The sequence below is a fragment of the Petromyzon marinus genome, chromosome 67, assembly GCF_048934315.1.
Source record: "Petromyzon marinus isolate PM22_M1 ecotype Great Lakes invasive population chromosome 67, UKy_Petmar_22M1.pri1.0, whole genome shotgun sequence".
Classification (NCBI taxonomy): Eukaryota; Metazoa; Chordata; class Hyperoartia; order Petromyzontiformes; family Petromyzontidae; genus Petromyzon; species Petromyzon marinus.
Genome location: NC_133733.1, coordinates 3,849,143 through 3,862,708, shown reverse-complemented (window position 1 = coordinate 3,862,708; position 13,566 = coordinate 3,849,143). Strand labels below are relative to the sequence as shown.

General features: G+C 53.6%; 1 protein-coding gene across 1 annotated transcript in view; it reads left to right on the top strand.

The window, feature by feature from the left end:
- Positions 1 to 13,566, top strand: part of LOC142906575 (dynein axonemal heavy chain 2-like) — a 304,317-nt gene that overhangs the window by 264,199 nt on the left and 26,552 nt on the right. The window contains exon 9 of the mRNA XM_076054707.1: positions 7,743 to 7,904. Within this exon, the coding sequence (XP_075910822.1) occupies positions 7,743 to 7,904 (162 nt within the window). The remainder of the gene's footprint in view (positions 1 to 7,742; positions 7,905 to 13,566) is intronic.

Genomic DNA, 13,566 nt, shown 5'->3' with positions numbered 1-13,566 from the left:
GTTAGTAGTGGCGAATAGTAGCAGCAGCTATGAACACACAAAGACAAAGATCCCCCGTGTAGCCTCTAACAGATTCTCAGGGCAAGTGCTGTTAGTAGTGGCGAGTAGCAGCAGCAGCTATGACCACACAAAGATAAAGGTCCCCCGTGTAGCCTGTAGCAGGCTGTTGGGGCAAGTGCTGTTAGTAGTAGCGAGTAGCAGCAGCAGCTATGAAGGCCGGAACTGTGGAACACGAGGGGGTGGATGGCCAGCACCACGCCTGGCCGCCTTTGTCTCCCTAGTGGTGATGTTTACACATCGCACCAGGTACTCATTTGAGGCTGAGTCGACCTAGGGGAGGCCTGGGACCGGTTCAGATAATCGTCACCGGTGTTGGCCGTGAGCGGGAATCGATCCCGGGTGGCCAGGTTCGTAGCGCAGCGTAGCGCTAACTGCTGCACCACCGCTCCCCACACACACACAACACACACACTCACACACACCCACACACTATACACACACACTTACACCATCACACACACACGACACACACACTCACACACACTCACACACAATATACACTCACACACATCAACACACACTCACGCATACACATCAACCCACCAACAGACACACTACACACACACACCAACACACACACCAACACACACCCACACACACTCACACACACTATACACACACTCACACACACCAACACGCAACTACTACACACACACATCAACACACACTCACACATCAACACACACACACTCACACACACTACACACACACTCACACACCAACACGCAAATACTACACACACACATCAACACACACTCACACATCAACACGAACACACGAACACACACACCCAAACACACATCAACACACACACTCACACACACACCAACACACACACACTACACACACATCAACACACACTCACACACACATCAACACACACTCACATCAACACACACACTACACACACATCAACACACACACTCACACGCACACCAACATACACTCATACACACATCAACACACACTCACACACACACACATACACACACACATCAGCACACACACTCCCACACACATCAACACACACATCAACACACACACATCAACACACACACACCAACACACACACACACTACACACAGACCAACACACACACTCACACACACACCAACACACACACTCACACACATCAACACACACACATCAACACACACACACACACCAACACACACCCACACACACACAGGCAGGGATATGGGGTCAGAGGGTCAAGTGTACGATCAAACCAAACGCAGTTACAAGGCGGGCCTCAGAAAATAATAGTGGCATTCAGCAACCACCCAAAGAATGGTGTCCCGGGGGTGGGGGTGGGTGGGTGAGTGGGGTGTGGGGTGGGTGGGTGAGTGGCGTTTGGGGTGGGTGGGTGAGTGGCGTGTGGGGTGGGTGGGTGGGTGAGTGGCGTGTGGGGTGGGTGAGTGGGGTGTGGTGTGGGTGGGTGAGTGGGGTGGGTGGGTGGGTGAGTGGGGTGTGGGGTGGGTGGGTGAGTGGCGTGTGGGGTGGGTGGGTGAGTGGCGTGTGGGGTGGGTGGGTGAGTGGGGTGTGGGGTGGGTGGGGTGGGTGGGTGAGTGGCGTGTGGGGTGGGTGAGTGTGGTGTGGGGTGGGTGGGTGGGTGGGGTGTGGGGTGGGTGGGTGAGTGGGGTGTGGGGTGGGTGGGTGGGTGGGGTGTGGGGTGGGTGGGTGAGTGGTGGTGGAGGAGTTCTATGGAATGGTTCAGTAGCTGTGTGGTTCAGTAGCTGTGTGGTTCAGTAGCTCTGTGGTTCAGCAGCTCTGTGGTTCAGTACTGTGTGGTTCAGTAGCTGTGTGGTTCAGTAGCTGTTTGGTTCAGTAGCTGTGTGGTTCAGGAGCTCTGTGGTTCAGTAGCTGTGTGGTTCAGTAGCTGTGTGGTTCAGTAGCTGTGTGGTTCAGTAGCTGTGTGGTTCAGTAGCTGTGTGGTTCAGTAGCTGTGTGGTTCAGGAGCTGTGTGGTTCAGTAGCTCTGTGGTTCAGTAGCTGTGTGGTTCAGTAGCTGTGTGGTTCAGTAGCTGTGTGGTTCAGGAGCTGTGTGGTTCAGTATATCTGTTGTTCAGTAGCTGTGTGGTTCAGGAGCTGTGTGGTTCAGTATCTCTGTGGTTCAGGAACTCTGTGGTTCAGTAGCTGTGTGGTTCAGGAGCTGTGTGGTTCAGGAGCTGTGTGGTTCAGGAGCTGTGTGGTTCAGGAGCTGTGTGGTTCAGTAGCTGTGTGGTTCAGTAGCTCTGTGGTTCAGTAGCTCTGTGGTTCAGGAGCTGTGTGGTTCAGGAGCTGTGTGGTTCAGGAGCTGTGTGGTTCAGGAGCTGTGTGGTTCAGTAGCTGTGTGGTTCAGTAGCTCTGTGGTTCAGTAGCTCTGTGGTTCAGGAGCTGTGTGGTTCAGGAGCTGTGTGGTTCAGGAGCTGCGTGGTTCAGTAGCTGTGTGGTTCAGGATCTCTGTGGTTCAGTGGCTCTGTGGTTCAGTAGCTCTGTGGTTCAGGAGCTGTGGGGTTCAGGAGCTGTGTGGTTCAGGCGCTGTGTGGTTCAGGAGCTGTGTGGTTCAGGATCTGTGTGGTTCAGTAGCTGTGTGGTTCAGTAGCTCTGTGGTTCAGGAGCTGTGTGGTTCAGGAGCTGTGTGGTTCAGGAGCTGCGTGGTTCAGTAGCTGTGTGGTTCAGGATCTCTGTGGTTCAGTGGCTCTGTGGTTCAGTAGCTCTGTAGTTCAGGATCTCTGTATCTCTGTGTGTCTCCGTATGGTCCATAGTTGGTGTTTTCATGGCCACAGTCGCACTCCGTGTGGCTTGTGACTCTGATGTATCTCTCGTCGTCGGTGGGTATTCTGTGCGTATCTAAGACAAGTAACACGCAAGAGACAAAGGTCCCCCGTGTAGCCTGTAGAAGACTGTTGGGGCAAGTGCTGTTAGCGAGTAGCACCTATGAAGGCCGGCACGGCACACGATGGGGTGGGTGGCCAGCACCACGCCCGGCCGCCTTTGTATCCCCAGTGGCAATGTTTACACACCGCTACACCAGGTAACTCATTTGAGGCTGAGTCGACCTTGGGGAGGCCCAGGACCGGTTCGGGTAATAGTCACCGGTGTTGGCTGTGAGCAGGAATCGAACTCGGGTAGCCGGGCTCATAGCGCAGCGCAGCGCTAACCGCTGCACCACCACTCCCTACGGACAGACACACACAGACGGACACAGCATACATACAAAGACGGACACACAGACCCACACACAGAATACACACACAGACACACACAGACACACACAGACACAAAGCCAAAGAGAGAAAGGCAAAGATCCCCCGTATAGCCTCAACAGGCTGTTAGGGGCCAAGTGCTGTGCCACACGCACGCACACGATCGTGCAGCCCCTCCGGGTACCTCACATCTATCGGTTAGGGGGTCCCCTACCTAAGGGACTACCCCCACCACCACCAGCAACCCCCCACCACCACCAACCCCCACCACCACCAGCAACCCCCCACCACCACCAACCCCCACCACCACCACCTCCACTACAAAACCACCACCAACCACCCCCACTACCACCACCACCACCAACCCCCCACCACCACCAACCCCCACCACCACCACCAACCCCCACCACCACCATCAACCCCCACCACCACCACCACCTCCACTACAAAACCACCACCAACCACCAACCACCCCCACTACCACCACCACCACCAACCCCCCACCACCACCAACCCCCCACTACCACCACCACCACCACCAACCACCACCACCACCTCCACTACAAAACCACCACCAACCCCCACCACCACCAACCACCCCCACTACCACCACCACCAACCCTCACCACCACCCCCACTACCACCACCAACCCCCACCACCACCAACCACCCCCACTACCGCCACCACCACCACCAACCCCGACCACCACCCCCAGTACCCCCACTACCACCACCCCCACTACCACCACCACCCCCACTACCCACCACCATTACCCCCTCCACCACCACCACCAACCCCAACCTCCTCCCCACGTCTCACAGAACCCCTGGGCGCAACTGCAGAGCCACAATGGGGCTCGCGCCTGTCATAGGGGGTGGTCTCGCATCTGTCAACGTTCATTCACAGCCATCCACTCTCCTCTCTCTCTCCTCTCTCTACTCTCTCTACTCTCTCTTCTCTCTCTCTCCTCTCTCTACTCTCTCTTCTCTCTCTCCTCTCTCTCCTCTCTCTACTCTCTCTCCTCTCTCTCCTCTCCATCTCCCCTCTCTCTCGCTCGCTTTATACACAGGCATCTACCCCCCCACCACCACTAACCCACCCTCCCACCCCTCCCTCCCCCCCACCTTCTCACTTCAACAAAAACCAAGACAAAGAACCCCCCCCCCCCGGTTATAGCCTTGACAGACTATTTGGATAAGTGCCAGAGCTCCTCATCCATAGATATCCTGAACCACAGAGCTCCTGAACCATAGAGCTCCTGAACCATAGAGCCCCTGAACCACAGAGCTCCTGAACCATAGAGCCCCTGAACCACAGAGCTCCTGAACCATAGAGCTCCTGAACCATAGAGCCCCTGAACCATAGAGCCCCTGAACCATAGAGCTCCTAAACCACAGAGCTCCTGAACCATAGAGCTCCTGAACCACAGAGCTCCTGAACCATAGAGCTCCTGAACCACAGAGCTCCTGAACCACACAGCTCCTGAACCACACAGCTACTGAACTACACAGCTCCTGAACCACACAGCCCCTGAACCACACAGCTACTGAACCACACAGCTACTGAACCACACAGCTACTGAACCACACAGCTGCTGAACCACAGAGCTCCTGAACCACACAGCTACTGAACCACACAGCTACTGAACCACAGAGCTCCTGAACCACACAGCTACTGAACCACACAGCTACTGAACCACACAGCTACTGAACCACAGAGCTACTGAACCACAGAGCTACTGAACCACACAGCTCCTGAACCACACAGCTACTAAACCACAGAGCTACTGAACCACACAGCTCCTGAACCACAGAGCTCCTGAACCACAGAGCTACTGAACCACACAGCTCCTGAACCACAGAGCTCCTGAACCACAGAGCTACTGAACCACAGTGCTACTGAACCACACAGCTCCTGAACCACACAGCTACTAAACCACACAGCTACTGAACCACACAGCTACTGAACTACAGAGCTACTGAACCACACAGCTACTGAACCACACAGCTACTGAACCACACAGCTACTGAACCACACAGCTACTGAAGCATACAGCTACTGAACCACACAGCTACTGAACCACAGAGCTCCTGAACCACACAGCTACTGAACCACACAGCTACTGAACCACAGAGCTCCTGAACCACTCAGCTACTGAACCACACAGCTACTGAACCCCACAGCTACTGAACCACAGAGCTACTAAACCACAGAGCTCGTGAACCATATATCTCCTAATCCACATATATCCTAAACGATATATTTCCTAAACTACATAGCTCCTGAACCACGTCCGCATAATGCGCAATAATAAAACAGAATCTGTTAATTGAAGTACTGTAGTCGGAGATGTTAACTCCCTCGCCTGGTGTACAGGAGGTAGTGGGTTAGATCCCGACCCTGACGATGCCTGCTGCTGTATAATTGGAGTTTGCGTGTCTCTCTCTCTCTCATCATCATCATCATCACCGTGGCTAGGAGCTGTTGACTACCTCGCCTGGTACGCAGGAGGTCGTGGGTTCGATCCCGACCCTAACGATGCCTGCTGTATATTTGGAGTCTGCGTCTCTCATCATCATCATCACGGTGGCTAGGAGATGTTGACTACCTCGCCTGGTACATAGGAGGTCGTGGGTTCCATCCCAACCCTGACGATACCTGCTGCTGTATAATTGGAGTTTGCGCCTCGCTCTCATCACCATCATCACGGTGGCTAGGAGATGTTGACTACCTAGCCGTGTCTCTCTCTCATCATCATCACGGTGGCTAGGAAATGTTAACCACCTCGCCTGGTACACAGGAGGTCGTGGGTTCCATCCCAACCCTGACGATGCCTGCTGCTGCTGCTGCTATATATTTGGAGTCTGCGCGTGTTTCTCTCTCCCCGTAGATTTTTCTCCGGGTCCTCCGGTTTTTCCCCCTCCACGTTTAAAATCTACGCCGCGCGTTGTTCAGAGTCTTTGGTTACTGCTACGAACGTCCACGTGACAATGATGATGACGCCTTCACTTCGTGTGAGCTATCGTTTGTGTTTACCAGGCACGCTTCTCACAGCATAGCGACGTAGCCGCAGAGTGGGGCTATACCTGGTCAAATTAAATAGCTCAGTTTTAGTGTGGGTCCCTATGGGTTCTCTGTGGGTCTCGGTGGGTCCCTATCGTTCTTCGCGGGTCTCTGGATCTCTGGGTCTCTGTGAGTATGGGCCACGATTGGTCTCTGTGGGTCTCTGTGGGTGTGGATAAGTATGGGTCTCGGATGGGTCTCTGCGGGTGTGGATGAGTGTGGGTCTCTAAGGGTCTCTGTAGATTTCTGACGGTTTATATGGTTCTTTTTTGGTCTCTGTGGGTCTCTGTGGGTCTCTATGAGTATGAGTCTCTGTGGGTCTCTGTGGGCCTGGATGAGTATGGGTCTCTGTAGTTTCCTGTGGGTCTCTGTAGTTCTATATGAGTGTCTGGATCTCTGTGGGTCTCTATGAGTATGGGTCTCTGTGGGTCTCTGTGGTTTTATATGAGTCTCTGTATACCTGTGGGTCTCTATGAGTATGGGTCTCTGTGGGTCTCTGTGGGTCTCTGTAGTTCTATATGAGTTTCTGGATACCTGTGGGTCTCTATGAGTATGGGTCTCTGTGGGTCTCTGTGGGTCTCTGTGGTTTTATATGAGTCTCTAGATACCTGTGGGTCTCTATGAGTATGGGTCTCTGTGGGTCTCTGTGGGTCTCTGTGGTTTTATATGAGTCTCTAGATACCTGTGGGTCTCTATGAGTATGGGTCTCTGTGGGTCTCTATGGGTCTCTGTGGTTTTATATGAGTCTCTGGATACCTGTGGGTCTCTATGAGTATGGGTCTCTGTGGGTCTCTGTGGTTTTATATGAGTCTCTGAATACCTGTGGGTCTCTATGAGTATGGGTCTCTGTGAGTCTCTATGGGTCTCTGTGGTTTTATATGAGTCTCTGGATACCTGTGGGTCTCTATGAGTATGGGTCTCTGTGGGTCTCTGTGGGTCTCTGTGGTTTTATATGAGTCTCTGAATACCTGTGGGTCTCTATGAGTATGGGTCTCTGTGGGTCTCTGTGGTTTTATATGAGTCTCTGAATACCTGTGGGTCTCTATGAGTATGGGTCTCTGTGGGTCTCTGTGGGTCTCTGTGGTTTTATATGAGTCTCTGAATACCTGTGGGTCTCTATGAGTATGGGTCTCTGTGGGTCTCTGTGGTTTTATATGAGTCTCTGAATACCTGTGGGTCTCTATGAGTATGGGTCTCCGGCTCTCTATGAGTCTGTTATGAATTCCCACATGGCGGCGGCGATGATGATGATGATGATGTCGCCACTGCGTGTGAGCTCTCGTTTGCGTTGACCAGGCTCCCTCATGAAAAAAAAAGAGCTCACCTAGCAGCTCAATGTTTGGGGCATTACCTGGTTGAAAAATATTTCTATATCATCGATCGGGCGACAGTTTTTTTTGATCGATCAATCGATCGATCCGCTTTGCCCAGGACCTGGAGCTGCTGGAGTCGGTGTGGGAGTTGGCACGCGAGTGGGAGCTCTGCTGGAGCAGCTGGAAGCTGGGCCACTTCGCCTCCCTCGACTGCGTCACCATGGAGGCGACGGCGCACAGCCACCACAGGCAGATGATCAAGCTGGCACGGGATGCCAAGGTGCGCTCGCTCGTCCCGTCACCCGCTCGCTGGCGCGGTCACCCGCTCGCTGGAACAGTCACCCGCTCGCTGGCGCGGTCACCCGCTCGCTGGGAGAGTCACCCGCTCGCTGGAACAGTCACCCGCTCGCTGGAACAGTCACCCGCTCACTCACCCCGTCACCCACTCACTCACCCTGTCACCCACTCACTCACCCAGTCACTACCTGACCCAGTCGCCTGGGTGAATGATGGAGTGGGTGGGTGGTTGAGTGGGTGGGTGGGTGAGTGAGTGGACAAGTGAGTTGGTGGATGAGTGAGTGGGTGGGTGGATCAGTGGGCGGAGGGATGAGCGAGTGGGTGGGTGAATGAGTGGGTGGGTGAGTGGGCAAGTGAGTGGTTTGATGAGCGAGTGAGTGGGTGAATGAGTGGATGGGTGAGTGAGTGGACAAATGCGTTGGTGGATAAGCGAGTGGGTGGGTGGATGAGTGGGCGGATGGATGAGCGAGTGGCTGGGTGAATGAGTGGGTGGGTGCGTGAGTGGGCAAGTGAGTGGGTGGATGAGTGAGTGAGTGGGTGAATGAGTGGGTGGGTGGGTGAGTGGGTGGGTGGGTGAGTGGGCAGTGAGTGGGTGGGTGAGCGAGTGGGTGGGTGAATGAGTGGGTGGGTGGGCAAGTGAGTGGGTGGATGAGCGAGTGTGTAGGTGGATGAGTGGGCAGATGGATGAGTGAGTGGGTGGGTGAATGAGTGGGTGAGTGGGTGGGCAAGTGAGTGGGTGGATGAGCGAGTGGGTGGGTGAATGAGTGGGCGAGTGGGTGGGTGAGTGAGTGGTGGGTGGGTGAGTGGGTGGGTGGGTGAATGAGTGGGTGAGTGAGTGGGTGAGCGAGTGGGCAAGTGAGTAGGTGGATGAGCGAGTGGGTGGGTGATTGAGTGGGTGAGTGGGTGGGCAAGTGAGTGGATGGATGAGCGGGTGAGTAAGTGAGTGGGTGAATGAATGGGTGAATGAGTGGGTGGGGGGTGCGCAAGTGAGTGAGCGGATGAGCGAGTGGGTGGGTGAATGAGTGGGTGAGCGAATGGGCAAGTAAGTGTGTGGATAAGCAGGTGGGTGAGTGGGCGAGTGAGTGGGTGGGTGAGCGAGTGGGTGGGTGAATGAGTGAGTGGGTGAATGAGTGAGTGTGTGGGTAGGTGAGCGAGTGGGTGGATGAGTAAGTAAGTGGGCGAGCGAGCGAGTGGGTGGGTGGATGAGTGGGTTTGTGGCTGAGTGAGTTGACAAGTGAGTGGGTGGATGAGCAAGTGGGTGGGTGGGTGAATGAGTGGGTGGATGGGTGAGTGAGTGAGTGGGCAAGTGACTGGGTGGATGAGCGAGTGGGTGGATGAGAGGGCGGATGGATGAACGAGTGGGTGAGTGAGTGGGTGGTGGTTGAGTGGGTGTGCGAGCGAGCGAGTGGGTCGGTGAATGAGTGGGTGTGTGTGTGTGAGTGAGTGGGCAAGTGAGTGGGTGGATAAGCGAGTGGGTGAGTGGATGAGCGAGTGGGTGGGTGAATGAGCGAGTGAGTGGGTGGTTGAATGAGTGGGTGGGTGGATGGGTGGGACAAGTGAGTGGGTAGATGAGCGAGTGGGTGGGTGAATGATTGGGTGAGTGAGACGAGGCCCTGTGGAGCGAGTGGGGGGGGGGGGGGGGGGGTGTTAATTGATCCGCGTTCGTTAACAAAGCAGCAGTAGTAGCAGCAGCAGCAGCGCCTCGTAGCCGTGTGGCCCTCCAGCCAATTAGCGAGATGACGCAGCCGGGCGAGCTGATGGGGATTGTGGTGGCGGTGGTGGTGGTGGTGGCGGTGGTGGCGGTGGCGCTAACGGCGACTCTCAGAGGCAACCCCGGGTGGGCCACGGTTCATCACCGGACCCGATGGTGACGGCGTGAGAGCGGTGGGGGGGGGGTGGTGGGGGGGTTGTGGGGGGGGGGGGCAGATGATGGGGGAGAAGGGGGGGAGAGGTGGGAGAGAGGGGGAGAGAGAGGGGGGGGAGACAGGGCATAGAGAGAGTGAGAGAGCGGGGGAGGAAGGCGAGAGAGAGCCGGGGAAAGAGAGGGGCGGGGGGAGACGGGGGGGGGGGACATGTATATAAGAGTGAAGGGGAATTAAAGAGCGAGAGCGAGAGAGAAAGAGAGCGAGAGAGAAAGAGAGAGAGAGAGAAAGAGAGCGAGAGAGAAAGAGAGAGAGAGAGAAAGAGAGCGAGAGAGAGAGAGAAAGAGAGAGAGAGAAAGAGAGAAAGCGAGAGAGAGAGAGAAAGCGAGAGAGAGAGAGAGAAAGAGAGAGAGAGAGAAAGAGAGAGAGAGAGCGAGAGAGAGAGAGAGAAAGAGAGAGAGAGAGAGCGAGAGAGAGAGAGAGAAAGAGAGAGAGAGAAAGAGAGAGAGAGAGAAAGAGAGAGAGGGAGAGAGAGAAAGAGAGAGAGAGAGAGAGAAGAGAGAGAGAGAGAGAGAGAGAAGAGAGAGAGAGAGAAAGAGAGCGAGAGAGAGAGAGAGAGATGTGTGGTGCTGTGTTCTTTCGCACCGTACATCGCCAACCGTAGCCAATCGGAGGTGCGCGGGGAAGGACAACAAACTGAACACAACAACAACAACAACAAAAAGCAGCGGTTTCAAAGAAATCAGTTCCCTATCTCGATTTAAAATGTGGAATCGGCGACACGCGTGTAGGTAGAGAGAGAGATCACCACCACGGTCATCGTCATCAAGCAGTGGATAGATCACTGAGATAGAGAGGGGGTGAGAGAGCGGGAGAGAGAGGGGAGGGGCAGAGAGGTGGGGAGGGGGAGGGAAATTCTATGGGTCTCGAGTCTATGAGTCTCTGTGTGAGTCTACGACTTTCCACACAAGTCTATGGGTCTCTATACGAGTCTATGAGTCTCCATGCGAGCCTATGAATCTCCACACAAGTCTATGGGTCTCTATACGAGTCTATGAGTCTCCATGCGAGCCTATGAATCTCCACACAAGTCTATGGGTCTCTGTACGAGTCTATGAGACTCTACGCAAGACTATGGGTCTTTACACTTGAGTCTTTTGAGTCTCTCCACATGAGTCTATGAGTCTCTATACGAGCCCGCGACTTTCCACGTGAGTCTATGGGTTTCCACGCGAGTCTATGGATCTCTATGTGAGTCTGTGTGTCGCTACGCAAGTCTATGAGTCTCTGTGCGAGTCTATGGGTCTCTATGCGAGTCTATGAGTCTCTATGCGAGTCTATGAGTCTGTGCGAGTCTGTGGGTCTCTATGTGAGTCTATGAGTTTCTGTGCGAGTCTATGAGTCTCTATGCGAGTCTATGGGTCTCTATGCGAGTTTATGAGTCTCAGTGCGAGTCTGTGGGTCTCTATGTGAGTCTATGGGTGTTGCCACACGAGTCTATGGGTCTCCACACGAGTCTGTGGGTCTCTATGCGAGTCTATGGGTCTCTGTGCGAGTCTATGAGTCTCTATGCGAGTCTATGGGTCTCTATGCGAGTCTATGGGTCTCTATGCGAGTCTATGAGTCTCTGTGCGAGTCTGTGGGTCTCTATGTGAGTCTATAGGTGTCGCCACACAAGTCTATGGGTCTCCATACGAGTCTATGGGTCTCTACACGAGTCTATGGGGTCTCTATACACGAGTCTATGGGTCTCTATGCGAGTCTGTGGGTCTCCATACACGAGTCTATGGGTCTCCATACGAGTCTATGGGTCTCTACACGAATCTATGGGTCTCTACATGAGTCTATGGGTCTCCACACGAGTCTATGGGGTCTCTATACACGAGTCTATGGGTCTCTATGTGAGTCTATGGGTCTCTACACGAGTCTATGGGTCTCTACACACGAGTCTATGGGTCTCTACATGAGTCTATGGGTCTCTACACACGAGTCTATGGGTCTCTACACACGAGTCTATGGGTCTCTACGCGAGTCTATGGGTCTCTACACGAGTCTATGGGTCTCTACACGTGAGTCTATGGGTCTCTACATAAGTCTATGGGTCTCTACACGAGTCTATGGGTCTCTACACACGAGTCTATGGGTCTCTACATGAGTCTATGGTTCTCTACACACGAGTCTATGGGTCTCTACATGAGTCTATGGTTCTCTACACACGAGTCTATGGGTCTCTACATTAGTCTATAGGTCTCTACACACGGGTCTATGGGTCTCTACATGAGTCTATGGTTCTCTACACACGAGTCTATGGGTCTCTACACACGAGTCTATGGGTCTACACACGAGTCTATGGGTCTCTACACACTAGTTTATGGGTCTCTACACGAGTCTATAGGTCTCTACATGAGTCTATGGGTCTCTACACACGAGTCTATGGGTCTCTCCACACGAGTCTATGGGTCTCTACATGAATCTATGGGTCTCTACACATGAGTCTATGGGTCTCTACACACGAGTCTATGGGTCTCTACACACGAGTCTATGGGTCTCTACACACGAGTCTATGGGTCTCTCTACACGAGTCTATGGGTCTCTACACGAGTCTATGGGTCTCTACACACGAGTCTATGGGTCTCTTTACACGAGTCTATGGGTCTCTACACGAGTCTATGGGTCTCTACACACGAGGCTATGGGTCTCTACATGAGTCTGTGGGTCTCTACACGAGGCTATGGGTCTTCACACGAGTCTATGGGTCTCTACGCGAGTCTATGGGTCTCTACACACGAGTCTATGGGTCTCTACATTAGTCTATAGGTCTCTACACACGGGTCTATGGGTCTCTACATGAGTCTATAGGTCTCTACACACGAGTCTATGGGTCTCTACACACGAGTCTATGGGTCTACACACGAGTCTATGGCTCTCTACACGAGTCTATGGGTCTCTACACGAGTCTATGGGTCTCCACACGAGTCTATGGGTCTACACACGAGTCTATGGGTCTCTCTACGCGAGTCTATGGGTCTCCACACGAGTCTATGGGTCTACACACGAGTCTATGGGTCTCTACACACGAGTCTATGGGTCTCTACACACGAGTCTATAGGTCTCTACACGAGTCTATGGGTCTCTACACACGAGTCTATGGGTCTCTACACACGAGTCTATGGGTCTCTACATGAGTCTATGGGTCTCTACACATGAGTCTATGGGTCTCTACACACGAGTCTATGGGTCTCTACATGAGTCTATGGGTCTCTACACACGAGTCTATGGGTCTCTACACGAGTCTATGGGTCTCTACACACGAGTCTATGGGTCTCTACACACGAGGCTATGGGTCTCTACATGAGTCTATGGGTCTCTACACATGAGTCTATGGGTCTCTACACACGAGTCTATGGGTCTCTACACACGAGTCTATGAGTCTCTCTACGCGAGTCTATGGGTCTCTACACACGAGTCTATGGGTCTCTACATGAGTCTATGGGTCTCTACACGAGTCTATGGGTCTCTACACACGAGGCTATGGGTCTCTACACGAGTCTATGGGTCTCTCTACACGAGTCTATGGGTCTCTACACGAGTCTATGGGTCTCTACATGAGTCTATGGGTCTCTACACGAGTCTATGGGTCTCTACACACGAGGCTATGGGTCTCTACATGAGTCTATGGGTCTCTACACACGAGTCTATGGGTCTCTACACACGAGTCTATGGGTCTCTCCACACGAGTCTATGGGTCTCTACACACGAGGCTATGGGTCTCTACATGAGTCT